This window comes from Catharus ustulatus, chromosome 21, assembly GCF_009819885.2.
Source record: "Catharus ustulatus isolate bCatUst1 chromosome 21, bCatUst1.pri.v2, whole genome shotgun sequence".
NCBI lineage: Eukaryota > Metazoa > Chordata > Aves > Passeriformes > Turdidae > Catharus > Catharus ustulatus.
In genome coordinates, this window is record NC_046241.1 from 5,110,941 (window position 1) to 5,130,134 (window position 19,194).

Below are 19,194 nucleotides of genomic sequence, written 5' to 3' on the forward strand. Positions count from 1 at the left end.
TATTCACAAGTCAGTTAAACACAACTGAGGTTTCCTTTCATTTTTCTAAGAACCTGGTGGTGCTGCTGGTGCCATGCTCAGAGCCTCACTGTGTCATACCATGCAAACACCTCGTGAAAGAAAAGCTCTGGCCCAAAGGGTCCACAGAACAGCACAGGACCATCCCCAGGGCTGGAAGGATTTGGTAACAGCAGCACAAGCAAGCCATTAACACCACAAGCAGGAATTTCTGCTTCCTTGCCCATCTCTGTGCTCATCGTTCTGGTTTCTCTCCATGACACACAGTGTCACACAAGGCTCTTCCAGCTCTGGGCAAAGCAGGGATAACACACTGTCTTTGGAGAGCTCTCCTTTGAGCTCAGCAGCTGAAATGCCAAGGATGACAGCTCATGTGTCAGGGAAAAGGTGCCATAAAACAGCACATGGATCTGAAGTAATAGGGATCAGCATGTGAGTGAGTGCAGTGGGGTCCCTCCCCTCTGTCACGCACAGTTGAGGGCCAGCAGTGACCTGGCAGCCACTGGCACCCACCTCAGGGTTTGCTGGGAGCACCAGTGCAGTGCCAGGCTGCTGGAGCTGGTCTCCACTTCCCAGGAGCTGAGCACAGGCAGGATCCCCTCTCCAGCTCTCAGTTTGTGGCACAGTGGCACCTTCTCACCTTCTCATGGGTGCTGTCTTCTTCTGTGGTGACTTAACCTTTATCAACTCCTGCCTCCAGTGAGCACCAAGTTGCAATACATTGTTTTTTTTCTTCATCTGATAAACTGTCAGAAGGTGATGTGATACCCCTGCCCTCCTCACCAGCATGAGCAGGCATCATATGAAAAGGCATCAATTGCTTCATGGGAGACTCTGCACAGCCAAAAGCAGGGCTGCCTCTGGCTCAGGAAGGTTTCATTTTGTAGCCTCCCCTAACCTTTTGATGGAGGGCTCAGATAATCCATCCTGAATGTCAGAGCATGGGGCTCTGCCAAGGTAAACAGGCTCAGCTGTTGTCCATGCAAACAGTGGGGAGACAAGCTCTGCCATGTGTCTGGAGAGGCTGGCATAACCACACATCACTGACAAAATAAATGCTGCTTCTCTCTGTAGGGACTAGATGATAAACATCTCCTCTCTTGCTCCAGTCTTTTCTCTGCTTTGGATGCAGCTGAGACCCTTCCTTGCATTTGGAGTGAGCCAAGAGTCTCCTGCACCACATGAGCTGAGATTTGGGAACTGGTAACAGCATTTCATAGTACTCTCAGATGTGGCCAGTGGAGAAATGTGTGGGCTGAAGACCTGTGTGTACAGGCAAATCCACAAGATGAGCTGCAGGAAGGAGCACAAATGGCCTGTAGGAGCTGATGGACAGGACTTGATAGTGCCAGTATCCCAGCACAGCACCAAAATGTTTGTGCCTTTTTCAGGAATTGATTAATTTAAAAACATAATATGCTTTTAATCATTCTGTTTGCATGAAAAGTCCAGTGGAGGTCCTGAAAACTAGCCATGAATAAAGCTCCTCTTTTAATTAGAGGATTTTAGTCCATGGATCAGATGTTTCCTGTTAGCCATTTAAGTAAATTCTTTGCTTTTTTTTTGCTTTGTTAACCTGAATTTTTAAAATAGATGTTTGAGCAATCAGCAACTTTTTTAATGCTGAAGTTGGACACTGAAGCTGGACTGCTGCTCTGGTCTCTCCACCCCTCTTGGTCTGGTTCACCACTGAAATGCAGGCGTGAGCCCAGAGCAAATGTCACCATCTCCTTTTGGCCTGAGCTGTGTTCCACATGTCTGGAGTTTCCCAGCTCTCTGTGCTGAGGTGCTTGCATGGTTACTTCTCACATGTTCCTATGTCCACGATTACACCATCCAAATAACCTGGCAAGGTGGACAATACCAGTGTGCATTTCATTTTTTTAAGATTGGACATAACAAAGTACTGAAAACACAGAGGAAAGGGTTTGGAAGGTGCCAAGAGCAATGACTTCCACTGAAAGAAAATAAATAATCCAAAGATACTTTCATTTTTTTTCCAAGAAAGCTCCTAAGTGACTTGTCCTTCATCATTCAGAAATGTCATGAGGAACTGAACCAAGGTCTTCCAGGCATCTTTACTCCTTCAGGGAAAAGCTCACTCACAAATCAAAGCTCAAAAATCATTCTCACTAGAAATTATAGGGAAAAAATAATGCAATTGTCACCTATGAGTCTGAAAGCATTTTGACCCCTAAAGCTGCTTGACTTTCTTGAACAGGAGGCTGCTGGGTTTGGAAATGTTGGTCTTAGATAAGAAGGAGTTGTGGCAGGCTCAGGCTCTCTGGGATTAGGCCAACGGGTCTGTGCAGTGGTAGCTTGGTTAGAGCTCTGCAGATCAGGAAAGATCCTGTACCAGTGGAAAAGAGCAGGAGTGTGGAGGGGCTGGCATTTCACTTCAGTGATGTTGGGCTGGAGGGGCTTCAGGAAGTTTTTCTTGTGTTGCTTCTGCTGTACTCCCACAGCTGGAGGGATAGCTACATTTAAAAATGCCCTGAAATCTTTGTCCCAAGAGATGACACAGAGCTGTGCAGTCTCCTGAGACAGGGGAGAGAGAAAAGCTCCCTTTCAGTGGCAGAGGAGCAGAGCTGCAGCAGCACCCCCACTCCATCCCCAGGCAGGACACCTCCCTCTGTGCAGGGTTGAAAAGTGCCCCGACCCAGGGAAGGCAGAGGTGCCAGGGGAAGGCAGAGGTCCCTGCTACAGCTGCTGGGAGGCACAGCAGGAGCACAGGCTCTGCCAGGCTCCCTTTAGGGTGACTCCTGCTGGGGCTGAGCCACCCCTGCCCACCTGTGGAGGGGCTCAGTCTGCTCTCCACACCAGGAATTCTCTCAGAGGTGTGAGCTGCCAACATAAGCTACACTTGTTTGTTTTATTCTCCTTCTTTTTTTTCCAGTGAAGGCTTTCTCTCACCCTCAGCCCTGCTTCTCCACCACCTTTTTTTTTTTCTTTTTCCTTACTTAAATTGTTTGACTTGCAAGTTCCATCCCTGGGGAGGCTCCTGGGCAGTGATTCACCTGGCTGGAGCCAACTGGCAAATAGAGTCTTTTGCAGACAAGACAGGAGGGCTGGTTGGTTTGAGCAGCTTCACCTTCAGCCAACAGGAAAATAAAATCCTATTTTTGGAGAACGATTCTGTTGGCATGAAGGCCTGCCAGGATTCTTCAGAGCAGCAGCTGCCAGACTGCCTCCCTTACTCCTTCAGGGAAAGCGCTTTAAACTGAATCAGATGTTGTGTACATACAACACACCCACCCACACGTGAGCACCTGAAAGGGCTTTGGGGCAGCAAAGGACACTCTGTGTGTCACCAGCCCCTGCTTCCTGGGGACAGCTGTCTCCAGGTACAAGGGATGAGGAGCAGTGGTGTCTGCCCCGAGCAGGAGCAGCGCTTTGGCTGACAGCAGCCAGCAGAAAGGGCAGGCTGCTCTGTTTGCTTTCAGCAGAGGAAAGGGGAGGTGGAGGGGGATGTAATCCCCTGGTGCAGGAGGAGCTGGTTCCAGTGTCTGTCTAGGTCTGGTTGTTCTCAGCAGGAGTCTCCTGGTGTATGAAAGGATGCCCTTTGCAGGCAGTGGGGATGAAAAGGAATTCAGGCGCTGTTGGAAGATAGCAAAGATAGGGACTTTGTTACTGCTTCAGCTGCAGACTTTTCAGTGTAACCTGGAATAAATCAGTTTGTGTCTCTCTGTGTCTCAGTTCACCGAGTGCAACGAGGACAAATTGTGCAGCTCCTGTAAAGCTCAGCTTGAGCTGGGGACAGGGGAGCTCAGAGCACCCAGGTCCTGTCAGTGCAAAGCATCTGCCTGTGTGCTCTCTCTCCAAGCAGCATCTTGCTTCTTTCATTGAACTTCTCCTCCAGACAATGTGAAATCCATTCAGCTGGACATTTTCCCCCACCTCCTCTCTGAATTTCCCAGCTGTGAGGTAGAGCCAAAAGTTTTGTCATACCTGACTGGAGGCTGTGGAGGAGCACCCCGCCGGCTCTTGGCCAGCACAACTTGTTAGTCGAGCATTTTCTTCCTAGTTCTGCTGCCATTTGCCATTCCCTTCCCTGTCCTGGTCCTTCTCTGGACATCCCATCCCTCCCACAGAGCAGGCAGGATGCATGGGTCTGTATTTTTCACTGGGGTGTTTTCCTTTGCTGTCCCAATTCTTAAGCATAATTTCCAGGGACTAGTTTTCCTGAAAAAAACACCCTTTAAAAATGTTGGATTTTCTGCACTAAAACCCCTTCTGCACTCACAGGAGACTCTGGACCTGCTGGATTCTTTAATCTCTTTCTAAAGTCTGCTGTAATGGGCTGCCAGTTGTGACCTGCCTGTGTGCCAGCACCATAAAATGAGCTTCCTGCCCCGTGTGTTCTCAGTCTGGGCTCCTCAGGCTCTTGGAGCAGTGCATGGGAGAGCAGAGGTGTCACTGCTTAGGGGAATGAAACCAGTGGTCTGCTTGTAACTTCTGGGCTACTTGTTTTAGTTGAATAGTGCTAGTTCTGTTCCTGGGGAACATCTCTGTCTCCTTTAGGCTCAAGCAGGAGAGGCACCAAAAAATAGCTTTTACAGACGTGTGAGATCCAATAAATTAGGACACTGTGGTCACTGGAACTGTTATTGTGGTTTAAACTGCTACTGCTTACCCCATGGAAACAAAGTGCTTTCTTTTTCATTAGGGGCTTAAAAGATTGATTGTTTCCTGCTGTGTAAGAGCTGTGCTGGGACAGCTTTCACAACCTGGTTTGGGTCTTTGCAGGCTGTATGGATGGTGAAATACCCTCTCCATGCACAGCCACCAGCCTTAGCCTTATTTAATGTGCAAAACCTGTGCTTGTGTGCTTAGCTCCACTTCTGGGCTAGGATGCCTGGGGTTAGTTGAATTGAAGCTGCTTTTTCCATTTGTCTCCTCCTCTGGGTTTGTTTTACAGCTTGGGCCAAAAAGTACCAGGGGACCACCCACCACCCCAGCTGGGTGAGCTGGGGCTGGGGGTTGTTTGTGCCAGCAATGCAGATGGTGTTAAGGACAAAAAAGGTGCTGGCAAGGATGGGGCTTTGGTGCTGAGTGTTTTCTGGGCCTGTTCTGCTTTTCTTCTCAGCTTCCTCCCACTCTGACCCTTTTCCATCCCATCTTGAGGACTGGCAGAACCCTGACCTCCATGGGCAGTCACAGTGCTGTGACAAGGTTTTATTGCTGAATCTCTTCCTTGCTGGGTGGTGTTGGCCAAGTGACCTCAAGTGCTCAGCTCCACCTTCCAAGCACAGCAATAATCTGGTTTTCTAGATATTTCTAGAAATCTAGATCTAGTGCTAGAAAATCTGTGTAAAAGTTAGACTTCTATTAACTCTATCACCAAGTGCCTCAAATTTCCTGTCTTTAAGCAGCAAGGTTAATGCTGGAAACTGAGGCATTAAAAAAAAGAGTGAAACACATGTGTGAAACATATGCATTTAAATAGTTCCTTATCTGGGCTTTTTTATTCTGGCACAGGAGCACATTGTTTATGTCACATTGCAACAGTTTTAAACCAAATTCAGACAGTGGTGTTTTAGTCTGGAGCAAGCATTCCCCTAGCTGATATTACTCTGCTGTAGCAATATTGTTTTCATTGTGCCATTCAAAGTAGTAAAATCTCCCCGTGTTGGTGAGAGCTGAGCTCCACAGCAGACAGCTCAGCAGCCACAGGGTTCAGTGGCATCCCTGGGTCACTCCATGCCCAGCTCTGCTCTCTGAGGAAGGAAGGATGCAGCTGGGGGAATGCAGAAGGCTGTGACTGAAATCTGCAGCAGTATAAGTACAGTATCAGTCTATGTACACTCATATTTTCCTTGGCAAACCACATGACTGTAAACAGCAAAATATTCTGCCAATCTTTTTCTTTTTTTTTTTTTTTTTTTTTTTTTTTGGTCTTGCCTGAGCAATGAGTTTTCCCTGCACATCTCTCTTCTGGATCTGATTGATTCAGCATGTAGCAGAGTTATTTTTCCCCTCTTTTTCATTAAAGAAAATTGTAGCCCCCCTGCCTTCTTGTTATATTTGACATCTTTGTCTCTAGATGGCAGAAGGCTGTTTCCAGTGGTTGCTTACCACAGCTTCTTGGCATGTGCACAGGCCTCAGGGATGTAGTGCCCAGCTGGAGAAAGGCAGACAACTTTCCTATTCGCAGTGATTCCCACAAAATAGAAATGTTGGATCCAAGCAAGAAATAGCTCATGTTGGTTCAGTCCTTTGTGCTGGAGGATATTGGTACAGAAGAGCTGAAATGCTGACTCTGAGGTCAGTGGAATAATTTTTGTTGACCTAAACAGGTCTCCCATCTCTCACCTTGGATTTTGCCAAGTAACTTTTTACCTTTTCTGTTCACCAGGAGTTGTAAGGCCTCAAAGGCCAAGGGAGGTTTTCTATGACAGTTTCCCAGTGTAGTTTTCCTGTTTTCTCTGCTGTGATCATTTCAGTTTTCATTGTTGCTGATGGGTTTCCAAATAAGCATTGTCACAATTGGCTGTTGCATCCCACTTCCCTCAGATTTGCCTTTCCCAGTGTTTGTAGTATGCAGGGAAACAGGCAGGAGAAGAGAGCATCCCCTCCCTGTCTGCTTCATCCCTGTCTCTTAAGCTCTCAGATATTCCAGAACGTGCCCATGTTGTCCTTTGTAATTCTGGTGAGCCAGAGAAGGGGATGAAGCACTTTTACTTTGACTCCAAATTCAAATTCTTCCTGCAGGAGATGGAGCATGGCAGGAGAGGGAAGAGAAAGCTGCTTTTGGATTTGGTTGTAGCAGGGGACTGGGGGGGCTTAGAGGAGCACAGGATCTGTCCAAGAGTGAGAGAGAACGTGTCACACCACCACGTTCTGGCTGTGGCTCAGTACCTCCACTCCCTTCTCTATAATTGTCTGAAGTCTTCCAGACTTGTGTGGGATATAATGAGATGAAGTCGCCTTTTGTGGTGACTTTTTCATGTAGTAAACATGGCCTTTCACAGCTCTGGGGTGGGGACTGTAATGAGTTTGGAAGCGTTTGCTCCTCTGGCAAGCTGAAAGGGAGTGAATTCACCAGGCATCTCTGATCAGCTCCATTAAGCATCTGCATGGGCTCCAAGAGGCTTTGTGCTGTCCAGCTATCCTGAGAGCTGAGAGGGAGTGCTGCTCAAATGGTCCTGTCTGTAGATAGCACTAAATAATTCAGATTGACAATCCATTTTTTAATACAGCCACTGCAGTGAGGTTTGTGGATCAGGGGTTTTGGCCTTGTGGAGCTGTGCTGGGGTGGCAGGAGTGGTTTGGATGAGGACAGGCAGGCTGGTTGTCCCACATGTCCCCGTGTTCTGCTGCTTTCCACAGTGCTGCATGGGGTGCAGGAGTGGTTTGTAACTGACTGTGTACACCAGGGAGCCTCAATAACTAACATTCCTGTTTGCCTCCTCTTCTCAGGGTTTTCCTGGTAATTTTGGAGAGCGGGGACCTCCAGGCATCGATGGCAACCCTGTAAGTTCATAACATTTTCCTTCCTTTTTTTCTTTTGCAGTAGACAGCACACTGCACTGCATCATGCTAGTTAGAGCTGAGTGAGGCTTTTAAGCTTGGTGGCAAATGCTGGCTGGTTTTGTCCCTCCTGAAAAACAAATGTATAGCCCTGCCCTGCTGAAAATTCCTGTGTTTGGTTCCTGTAACTGTTGGGTCATTTGCCATCAGTTTTCTGTCTCCATCTCTTGCCTTGCTTGCACCTCAGTCTTGACAAGTGCTGTCTTATCTGGAAGGTGTGATCAGGAGAAAATTAAGAGAAAAAGAGGAAACTGTTGCTCTGGCAGAGTAGGCAGTGTTAGACCATATTGCCCATACCACAGGGCACAGATTCCCTGCTCTGGGAAGTGCCTGTGGGACAGACTCCACAGCCCAAGGTGCTGTCTGCCCCATCCCTCAGCCAGCCCTGGGACTCTATGGGGAGTAAATCTCCATTCTCCTGAGTTCCTGGCCTCCCTTCAGTCTTCATCTGACCCCTGCTGGCTTTCTGAGAGTGGGATGTGTCTCTTGGGAATTGGGTCAGGATGGTCACAGAGGTCATTTAAGCAGCTGGGTGCTGATAAGGTTTAATTTGCTCTGCTCTTGTAGCACTAAGCTGTGGGGATGTGCTGTGCTTGCCACTGCTCACAGAACATCCTCGTGGTTTGCAACAGTTCTCAGATCTATTAATTATCCTAAATTATTTTCTGAATCACTTTGTTGGTTCTCCCTGAATTAGCATGTGAGCAGCACTGATTCATCCTTGAAATTCCTGCTGCCTTGGTTATTCACACATAATCACCATGCTGCTCTGGGGTTTGACGGGATGATTTGTGTGAAGTAACCCACTCCACATGTGCCTGCAAGTTCCCATTCGTCATATATGCAGCATAAAAGTTATTTTCACAACCGACTCCAATCACCAAGCCAAGCTCAGCTACAGCTCCAGCCTCTGTGGGAATTCAGCACAAGAATCATAAATGCAGTGAACCAAAAGAATGATGTTCCCAAGGAATGTTTCTGCAGGACTCTTCCCATCCTTCAGTCAACTTAGGCCATGGGTCAGAGTGGAAGCAGTAGTCCCAAAGTAGAAAACTTTCTGATTGTGCTGCTATTTCCAGCCAGCCCACCAGGAAGAGCAGGAGTTCTGGAGAACAGGAAGACTTTTTTTTTCCCCTAAATAACTTATTTTGTTTTCTTTTGAATATGCAAGCTGTCTAAGCCCCATTCAGAAGATGTTCTCAATGCCAGTCAGCTGAATGGCAGTTCCCAGAGCCTGGGAGAGCAGCAAATGTCCCGTTAATTCACCCAGAAGGATCGCTCCTCTTTCATCTTATCAACGGCTCTTAAATATTAATGTGCCTTGGCGATTGCAGAATGAAAACAGACTGTTTGGGCTGACTTAAAGGGAGGTTCACAGGGTCACGAGTGGAGTCACAGACGCAGAAAAATGCCAGAAAGTCTGTTTGTGGAGCACAAATATGCTAGGTTGGGTAGGTGGGGTGTGCAGCTGAGCCCCGGCTGCCACATCCTCTGTTTGATCCCTGGTTTGGTGGGGAAGGCTGAACCCGACTGCCTCTGATCTCCTTTCCATCCCCTCTGGGCACAGCACAGCCTCTTCCAACCCCAGGGGCTCTCTGCCCTCCTAGCAGCTCGCAGAGAACTGTTCCATCACATTCCAGATCCCACAGCCACTCCAGTCAGGCTTTTAATCACAGGAATTAGACGTGGGAAAGGGCTGTTGATTCATCTCCTTCTCTCTTATCCCAGTGCCCGGTTCATGCTCTGAAAAAAGGAGACTGGAGCCTGATTTCCCTCACAAGCCAGGGTCTGACAGCCAGGAAAGGCCACTTGTAAATCCTCCATTTCCTAGAGCAGGGAATGGCTCAAATTAACAACTAGTTCTGTCCCCATCTCTCAGGGGAGTCCACCCCCTCCTCTTCCAAGAGGAAATCCTCTTCTGTTAGCTGTGAGGTCATGCATTTCCACTTACACCCGTTCTCTTGAGGAATATCAATGTGACACAAGTCAGAAATGTGGGAAGTGCCTCTTGATCTGGTGGGACCAAGAGCTGACCGTGCACACAGCTCAGCCACCCTGGGAGCCTGCAGAGCTTCCTGGGAAACCCAGGCCACCGTGCAGCTCCTGTCTCAGCATTCCTGGGATACTCCCTCTCCTTCCTGAGCCAATAATGCCAGGCCTGGCTAAAAGCTGGAAGCCGACCTTCTAACAGTAGCTCTGAGGACACAGAAATCCCACCCATGAGGAACAATTGCTCCACAGATGTCCCAAGTATGCAGGAAAGGAACTGGCCATAAAAAAAAAGCAATTTTAGGCTGGTTGAGATTATGAAACGCTTTTTTGTGTGTGTGTGCTTGCCCAATAGTCCTTTACTCCACTTCCCATAAAATAAACACACGTAACCCTTTACCCAAGGAGCCCTGAGCACATTCAGTCACGTTGCGTCCCCTTCTCTTTCCTTCTTCCACTAGGCAAATCTTTCCATAAAAGGGGAGCTATATTGCACTGGAGGGGGCTCCACCAGATGTGCACCATAAACTGAGCAGGGCTGTCAAAGAAAGTAGCCAGAGTGATGCAGAGCAGGGGCAGGGCAGTCTGAGTTAAGGGGAAGTTCAGCATTTCCAATGCACTTGTTTTGAGAGGCTCAGTGGAGATGGAGGTGTGTAAGAGCAGGTCCCTGCCCTGACTGCTCACTGTTAGTGTGGCCACCAAGGGGACAGGCTGAGCACCCCATGGCTACTGAACTGCTCAGGGACCTGGATGGGTGAGCTGTGGGGGTCTGGCAGAGCTTCTCTGCTGTGCTTCACTTGAAGATGCCCCCAGTGCTTCTGCATGTCTATGGAGAGCTCTCACAGAGAAAGGTTGTGGTGAAGCTGAGAAGCCAAACCAGCTCCACGAGCCCTGTGAGCAGTCTGACCCTTGGAATGATGAGCTCCAAGGTGCCAAATTCACTCCAGGACCCATCTGTCAGCATCAGAACCTGCCATACCCTCTCCCCAAACTACCCAGGCTCATTTTCATCCAGATCTTCCTTTTCCTCAGAGTTTTATTCTTATTTAACCACTCCCAAAAACTCACCTTTCCCAGCACTAAAGCAGGAGATTTCCTTCCCACTTTAGCCCTGCTCTCCCCATGTCCCCTCCCTGCTCTGGTCCCTCTCCCTGCCAGTGGCTGGAGCTCACCTGGGGCAGGCTCCCACCTCTCCCCTGCACAGTGAAATGTTCCTTTCATGCAGCCTGCTCCTGGGAATAACTGCCCAACAACAAGCAGCCTGTGTCTTCCCAGGATGTGCTCACAAGTGCACTCCCAAAGATGGAAGCTGTGGATTGCTTTGGTGGGGAAAGGGGCTGGGGTGGAAAGGGGGGATGGAAGGAGGAGGGACAGACTCTTCCCTCAAGCCCCTGGAACACTAAGCTGCCTTTCACTCTCTGCTTGCCTATGAAGTGTCCGTAACCATGTGGGTTTATCTTTCCTTTTAGGGAGAATTGGGAGCCCCAGGTCCTCCTGGAGTCCTTGGACTCATTGTAAGTACAAAAACAAATGGAGATCTGGCTTGTTGGGATTTAACCCTTTCAACCTGCCTAACTACACACAGATTTTCTTCTTCCTGTGAGCAGGATGACTGTGTATGGGGGAGGTGTGACATCTGGGGAGACAGGGGGTTTCCTGGTGGATTGGGAGGTGGAAGCAAAAGGAAACAGATTAAAAGTTGTTAGAGTCTTTTTTAACTTGCCCTTTTGATAGCGTTTGCCAGGGCATTTCTTCAAAGGTGCAGCATTCATTCCACACCAGGATCTCTTAAAAAGCAAGTCCCTGTAAGCAGTGACCTCAGGGACACAGTTCTTGCTCATTGGAGAGTCTGAGGGCAGGAACAGTCTGTCCTCTGGGTAGACAGGAATTTCACATGCACTCTCACCATTCCATCACTAATCCAGGTAATTTTGTACTCAGCCACATTCCACCCTTCATTACATTTTTCCCCCTGCAGGAGATAAATGGCTGCAAAGATGGGTGGCAGCTCCTCCTCTGGCAGCTGTTCTGGGGGTTAGTGAATGTCCAGCTGTACACAGTGTGGTTTATTTTTAGATCTCAAGACTTATTTCAGGTTATTCTCTTCCATGCACAAAAATTGGTAGGCTCTGTTACTACTACAGCATTCTTTTGTAATGATTCCTCTCAGCTGTGATAATCCATGGAAACTTGACTTGCAAGGAATGGTTGTAAAACCTTCCATTTTTGCCTTTCCATAGCTTAAATTATTGGAATGTGTGTCAGCTTAGATCTTAGATCTAGGCCTTCATGTCACTAGACATTGCACAAACCCAGAAATCTTACATTTCTTGAAGGAACAGCAGGGAATATGGTGGAACACCCATCCTGGAGATGGAGGATTGGGGCAGCGGTGGATTGAGAGGAAGGTTTTCCATGGAACCAGGAATTGGGTCTGCTTCCCCCCATTAGTGGAGATGAAAGTAGCTACTTTAGCCATAGCAGCAGAAAGGTTGTGCTCCTGTCAAAAAGCTGGAAGATGAAGATTGTCATTTAAAACAGAACCATTGAAGGCATTCTCCAGATTGGATTCTATTCCTCCTTGCTTTTGGAAAGATTTATCTTTTCCTTGTTGCTGTTATCTCACAGATATTTTGTTTGTTACAAAGTGTAAGGTCAGAGATGGTAAATGTGATCATGATCCTTCTAGAGATGATGGAGCCAGCAGCTGCCTGTCCTCCCCTCCACACTGGCACAGCCAAATTTCAAACTGATATTCAGGTCAAACTGAGTCAGACCTTGTGTCCCAGGGTAGCATGCTTCTCCTGAATTCTGATGCTGAAGCATCTCTAGTGGGACAGACTGAGAGTGACCTCCTCCATCCTCCTGGGGAGAAGGGAGCACATCCATCCTGCCTTACCCTGCCCTGTCCTCCCTGTGGAGAACAGCTCCAGCTCCTTCCCCAGGGTGTGCACACAGGTCCCACACTGCAGGGCATGGAGAAGGTGACACATGGCCCCCATTCTGTCCCTTCCTGGCCACCTGTGGCCACCCTGGGGACCAGCCAGGCTCTGCCTCACACACCCTGCAGAGTTTGGTTCACAGTGTAAGAGAGGCTGAAGAGCAGAATTAGGTGTAAATAAAGCCTCTTGCTCTCCCAATTAACCATGTGGGCAGAGCTGTGAGTAAATGCATTTCTACAAGCAGCCTTTATGCTGGGAGCTATGAAAAGGGCTCTGTTGGGGTGGCTGCAGCCCAGCTCTCTGTGCGTGACTGCGGGCTCGGGGCTGTGCCTGGAGAATCGCTCCTTCAGGGAGCCTGCCCTGTTTATTTACACACTGAGGCCAGGCTGCTGCACCCTGTCACTGCCGCTCTTCATGGCAGAGAGCAGCCAGAGCCCATTCCAGCACCAGCACTGAAGGGTTTCTGTTGTACATCACACATGGGTGCCCACAGCAGCCAGAGCTCTGCTGTCCTGCACTGGACTAAGTCCCAGCACACAATGCCACGCTGACTTCTCACTGCAGCAGGAGGACACACCTCTGTCCCCACCTCCTGTCTGTCCTCTCTTTCATTTGAGTGCTGCCTTTATTTAGGGGCTGTCTGCACAAAGAGCTTTGACTTATGCCAGGATGCTGCTTCTATTGGTATCAGTAGTGCATTTCTTCAGGGATCCTGAGACTGGGTATCAGAGGAATTTCACAGCCCGTGCAGGGATCTGTTGGGTTTGCACCTAATGACTGTGGTAATTCTCTTTCTCTCACTAGGGTGACATGGGCCCTGTTGGACCGATTGGCTATCCAGGACCAAAAGGATTAAAGGTGAGGGAGTGTCTGAGCTCTCTGAGCTCTCATCCCTCCATAGCTGGGCTGAAGGTGATTCTGTTCCTCCTTTGGGCAGTGATGACTGTCCTGAGAGAGAGGATGGGCAGCAGTGCTGTGTGTGCAGGCACAGGAGTGTTGAACACAGCATCCCACTGGTGCTCTGCAGTGGTTGTGAGTCAGTGGAGAATTCCAGAAGTGTTTTCCCTGTGTGCCTGCAGCACATGTGGAGCAGTTTGACCTTGAGACTGTGCCAGGCCAGTGCTGTGGGTCTGAGCCACCAGCCCCATCAGCAAACAGCAATGTCACAGACCTCAGCAATTCTCCACAATGGCTCAACCTCACTCTGAACTTTCTTTTGTTTCAGGGGCTGATGGGAAACCCTGGAGAGCATGGACTGAAAGGTGATAAGGTGATCTGAATACTCCCTTATTGCACTGTGTTTTAATTTTGCATGTGAAACCCCCTCTCTAGTTTCTCTTTCTTGTTCAGCATCGTAGTGCTGGTTCCACCCTGGTCATCTCTACCCCATCCTCTCACTCTCCCTCGTTCATGACACTCTAGTTTTGACTCTTCTTTCTTTGATATCTGCCCAATCCCCTTTTCCATGCAGTAAAGATAAGTTATGCTCAGATCCTCTCTGGAGCTCCCATCTCCCACTGATGATGACAGTAACTGTACAATTATCTCGTGTTCCACTGTTTTTATGTTGTTTATGTGATGGGATGGGGAGGAGATGATCCAACACTGACAGTGAGTTTGCATTAATGCATTTGGGGGAAAGATGTGGTGTGAAAAAGCAGCCCTGTATCAAACAAACCAGGTGGATCCCCTGGAAAAACTGTTGTGTGTTGGATACCTCTGCTCCTGTTCAAGGAGCCTCACCTCACTTCAGCTTCCTACTGGGAGGAAATTGCCTTGTCCCAAACTGATATAAATCACTTTAGAAAAAGCAAAATGGAGAGGGGCCTTGATTGCAGTGATTTAGTGGTGCTGGCACAAAACCACACAGCTTCAGCTAAATCAGCATGAAGCTGTGTGTGTAAATGTCTCACTGTCACGAGAACCCTCCTCCTACAGATACTCGGCTGTAGGATTTATTTAGTCTGAAAGAGTGGGAGGTGCAGTTATTTATTGCTGGCTCTGATTGCTCAGGAGGGCAGTGGAAAATGACCATTAAGTGTATTCTCCTCCTCCTGTCGGATGTTTTATTCTCTTCTTAGATGTTTGCTTTTAGAGAATGATTTAGCAGCCCAAAACTGCACAGGGGGGAAGCTGTGTCAAACCCGTTGATTCAACTCTTTTTGTATTATAGCAGCTCTTTGCCAGGACTCCTGTGTCTGCAATTTCCATTTCTCCCTTGTGCTGCTTTTCCACTTCTGTTGAGAGCAATGACAAGGCAAGAGAAGGGCTTTTCCTTTAGGACAGACTTAAGATGTTGTAACTGGTTTCCGAAGTAAACCCCAGATCCTGGAGTCCACAGACTCCTCTGTCCAGTCCTTGGGAGAAATGATTAATATCTTAAAAATCAGCAAGATCTAAATCATTGTTTAGCAAAATTAACCTTCCTGAACAGTTCAGTCTCCATCACTTTATAGAAACTGCTCTGTCTATGCCCAGTATGTCCCCAGCCACTGCTGTCACAGTGACCAAATGGTTTGTGGCTCTCTCTGGAGTTATCCTTACAATATTCCCAAATGTGGAATTATCCATCCTCCCAACAATCCCACGCTCCTGAGGTACAGGAAACCTTTTCCTTCCCCCCTTCAGCTGTCTCCCCTTGCATGCTCCAGTCTGCAAGTCATCCTTCCTTCCTGGGGATGATTTGATGAAGATTTAATTGGATGTCTGCAAGCTCCTATTAATCCCATCTGTCTTGGTCACATCCAAAACATGTGGCCTTGTACAGGTTAGTCTTTTTGTAGCTGAGGAAAACTCCTTTCGGTCAGCAGCAGTCAGATGGATGCTGTAAAACCTGACAATAATGACAGGGTGGCTGGATGGTGTGTGTTGGCAGTGGGAATGTCACTGGAGCTGCACCTCAATCCACCTGGGAGAATGTCCTCACATCACATGGCCAGCTGTGAGCCAGAACAAGGGACAGCATCTCACTCCTCCAGCAAAAACCACATCATTTTATCTAGCAGCTAGTCAGGCAGGTCCAGGTCATCCTTCTGTTTCCATTCCTGTGTTTTCATGGAGGCAAGGAGAGGGGGAAGAGAGGGTTGTATCTGCTCCTACAGGGGGAAGTGGAATTACTGTGTGACTCTGAAATGAAAAGAAGACCACATGGGGTGATGAGTGCAGGGGAAAGGTGGAGGAAGCAGAGGAAATCCCAGCTACTTGTTCTCACAAAGGAGTTTTATGAATCAGGACATCTGTAACTTGTGGAGGACACGGCTCAGGCAAATACCTCTGGAGTTGTGCAGTGTTAGCTCCCTTTGCATTGCTAAGCAGGAAGTCTTGGGAACAGAGACTTCCAGTCGAGGCAAATCGAGGGGATTTTGCACAACAACCTCCTCTGCATCCCACAGACAGCAAACACATCCCCCAGCTGTGCATTTGGTCCCTTCCCCTGTAGCCCCTCTCTGTTTGTGTTGGGTTACAAAGGGCCTCGGGGTGTCGGAAGCTGCATTTCTTTTTATAGGTGAAACATGAAGCACAGGCAGCATCCCATGGGCAGAGGCTGTTTGTAATTTCAGACCCTACATTCCTTTTCCTGCCCCATGAACCAAGTCCTTGCAGGCCCATTTCGTCATCTCAGCATCGCAGTTTTTAATAACAAACATGCCTGACCTCTTTCCTCTGTAATTTTTCCCTCTCATTGAGGACACAGATCCCAAGTCCCAGTTCCAGGGCAGGTAAAAGGTGATGCCCCAGTGCTCAGTTGTGGTTTAAGAGATTAACAGCCATAGATGGACTGTTCATGCCGTGACATTTTGCTGTCCTGTCACATCTGTGAACATCTGGTGGGAGATCCAGCTCAGGTTAAGAGATGTGTTTTGTTTCCCCACTTTCTTCCCACCCTCTCTAATGCCCATTTCTCAGAGTTGTTTGAAAATGGGTTTCATTTTCATGCCCCACTTTTCCTAAAGGTTGGAAACAAAGGTTTATTCCTGCATTTTGCTACGTTCAGGAAACTTTTATTTTAGTAGTTATTACTTAGTGTCCAAGTATTTCTTCTGAAACAGTATTTCAATGGCCACTTCTACTGTCTGGATAGAAAATTGTTTAACAAAAAATATAATCTTTCTTTTTTGACCCTCAGAATTGGTGATGAAGGCAAACTCCAGAGCCAATCTGTCACTTCCAGAAAAGCTGTTTTTATGCTGCCTTCAGTCAGGAGCCAGATTTAAGCAGATTTCAGTGTTTTAAGCCTTGGACTGCATAAAATAAGTAGAAAATTGAGAGAAGATGAGAGAAATCTGTGAAGGAGCTGGGTCACACAGTAGTTTTTTTGCCATTTCTGTTGATACTTGGGGTTCTTCCGAACTGAAGCTCTGTAAAGAGCTGATTGTTTCCATTTCGCATTGCCAAAAAAAAAAAAAAAAAAAAAAAAAGGAAAATAGTTTAGATGAAACAAAATGTTGGTTATTTGACTCAAATTAAAATATTTTAGGTTAAAAACCAAATGAATAAAATCAATTTAAAAATTTTAAGAGCAACATTTTAATTTTGCTATGTACAAGATTTGTTTTGAAGATGGTTCAGTGAAATGTTCCGGGAACATTTGCCAAAACATTTAAGCAAATTTAGCATGAATCCATGAAATGTTTCCATCATTGAATCTGCATAGTTCTTAATTATTTTTCTTCTGAGAAATTGTCTTTGAAAAGTCTTACCAACCGAAGCCTGAACCATCCACAATTTCATTATCCCCTGCGTGTTACTGAAGTAGTTACAATTATTTCGGCTCTCTGATAGCTAGTGGGTGGTTTTTCTGGAGTGAAGTGGACTTTCTCTGACATCTCTCTGTGGACTTTGGCTCTGTTGCAGGACTCCATATGTCTTCCATGTGGACTGTGTTTAAACATATAGCTCTGGAGTGGCTCATTCCCTTGCTGGGAAGCCAAGTTCATGGGACACAGTTCCTCCAGCAGTTATTTTTGTTGGGTCTTGTCATTGTACCAAGTTATTGTAGTCATTCCTCCCTTGACTTCCCAAGTAGAATTTTCCTTTCTCTGCCCCATCATTGACTCATCCTTTATTTAAGTAAATTACTAAATACATGAATTTGGAAGGGGCATCAGGAGGAAATTTGGTCCAGAGCTGCTCACAGCACGGCCAAGAGCCAATGCAAGGTAGCCCACTGCTCCTTGGAAAAGCTTCAGGGATGCTTGGCTTCCACCCAGGAAGTCAGAATCTGTTGTGTTGGTCCAAGGAGGGGTCAGACAGCCAGCTTGGTGAGGAAATACTGCCAGTGATGGGCTCCCCATCCCCGTGAGCACCAGCTGACCCCTCCCAGGAATCCCACTCAGATATTGGCAGTGAGGTAGCACTAAAGCATTACCAGAAGTTGCTCTTGTTTTGTTATGAAAGAGGATTGATGTTTGATGTCAGGACTAGGATATGCTCACAGAAACCCTGAGGATTGTTTTCATTTCTATAGAGCCTTGTGAGAGAAAAGGTTCATTCATTGAAGACTGAACTCTTCTGTTCAGCTGAATTTAACACTTCACCACCACTACGGTCACTGTTAGCCAGAGGAATGTGCTCTCTCTTTTTGTAGATTCTCTAGATACACAATGCTTGGGAATTCCTGGCTTTTGCTCTCCTGCAGTTTCCTTTCTCACCTCAGAATCACGTTGGGAAATACCCACTTTGTTCAGGGTTGTTGCTATTCAGTGTGGTCTGCAGCTTGCCAACAGTTGAGCTCTGAGTGGAGCTGGTGCTGAGACTTTTGCTGTACAAAGCACCTGGGCATTTTGGCTGTTGCTGTTGCCTGTTTTAACTCTCTGATGATGTGTACCCAGGGTGATCAGGGAAGAGCAGGTGTTCCAGGAGATATTGGCTTCCAAGGAGACAAGGTAATTATTTTTCTTTCTCTGTCATTTTTTTCCCCTTACATAGCAGTGGCCACCAGTTTTCTCAGCTCATCCACTAGGAGCTGGAATTAGCTGCATCTTGCTGTCAGGTTCCCCTGCTTGGATGGTTCCCATTTGGGCTATGCTGTGCCTCTCTAAAATCCATGTCAGAATATGGATTTTGTAGTTACTCATCATAAAAGCAGTTCTGTAGGGGCTGTGTCTTCTAGCAGAGGTTGGAAGTGATGGGATTGATGGGGATGTGTGTGAATGTGTGTGGTCCAGCGGCTGCAGACTCAGGAGATTTTGTCTGCTCAGTGCAGCAACTTAAACCCTGACCCAGGGAAGCACTTAATGCTCTGTATAACTTCTGATCAAATGACTCCTCCCCTGTGACTTGATGTGATACTGGCTGTGGCTGACAAATGCTGCATGTAGCTCTGTGCTGGAGCCAGTGTGGCTCTGAGCCACAGCCAACTGCAGCAGCTCATGTTCTTTGGGGCTAAATTCAGGGCTGTCTTCAGAAACATCTCACTGACATGAGTGCAGCTGTCCCAGCTCCGTGCAGGGCTGAGTCCAGCCTTTAGGAGATGTTCCTCATTCTGCAGCAAAGCTGGAGCCTGGGGAATTGGAAATTTTTTGATGCCTCATTGTGTTCTGAAAAAATGTGTCTCTCTCAGGGCAGCCAGGGCTTGCCTGGGGTCCCTGGGGCACGAGGGAAGGCAGGACCCCTGGTAAGTAACCAAGCACCCTCTGCTTCCCAATCTCCCTTCCTAAAGGTTCTGTGCCCAGCTGGAAAGACAGCTTGGCAGGGGTGTGCTGTTCTGAACAGG

The 19,194-nt window shown here is 47.6% G+C and overlaps 1 protein-coding gene across 2 annotated transcripts in view; it reads left to right on the forward strand.

The window, feature by feature from the left end:
- Positions 1-19,194, forward strand: part of COL27A1 (collagen type XXVII alpha 1 chain) — a 141,394-nt gene that overhangs the window by 55,155 nt on the left and 67,045 nt on the right. For both annotated transcript variants that reach the window (XM_033077501.2, XM_033077502.1), the window contains 6 exons: positions 7,438-7,491; positions 11,007-11,051; positions 13,284-13,337; positions 13,705-13,749; positions 18,311-18,364; positions 19,042-19,095. In XM_033077501.2, coding sequence (XP_032933392.1) covers positions 7,438-7,491; positions 11,007-11,051; positions 13,284-13,337; positions 13,705-13,749; positions 18,311-18,364; positions 19,042-19,095 — 306 coding nt within the window. The remainder of the gene's footprint in view (positions 1-7,437; positions 7,492-11,006; positions 11,052-13,283; positions 13,338-13,704; positions 13,750-18,310; positions 18,365-19,041; positions 19,096-19,194) is intronic.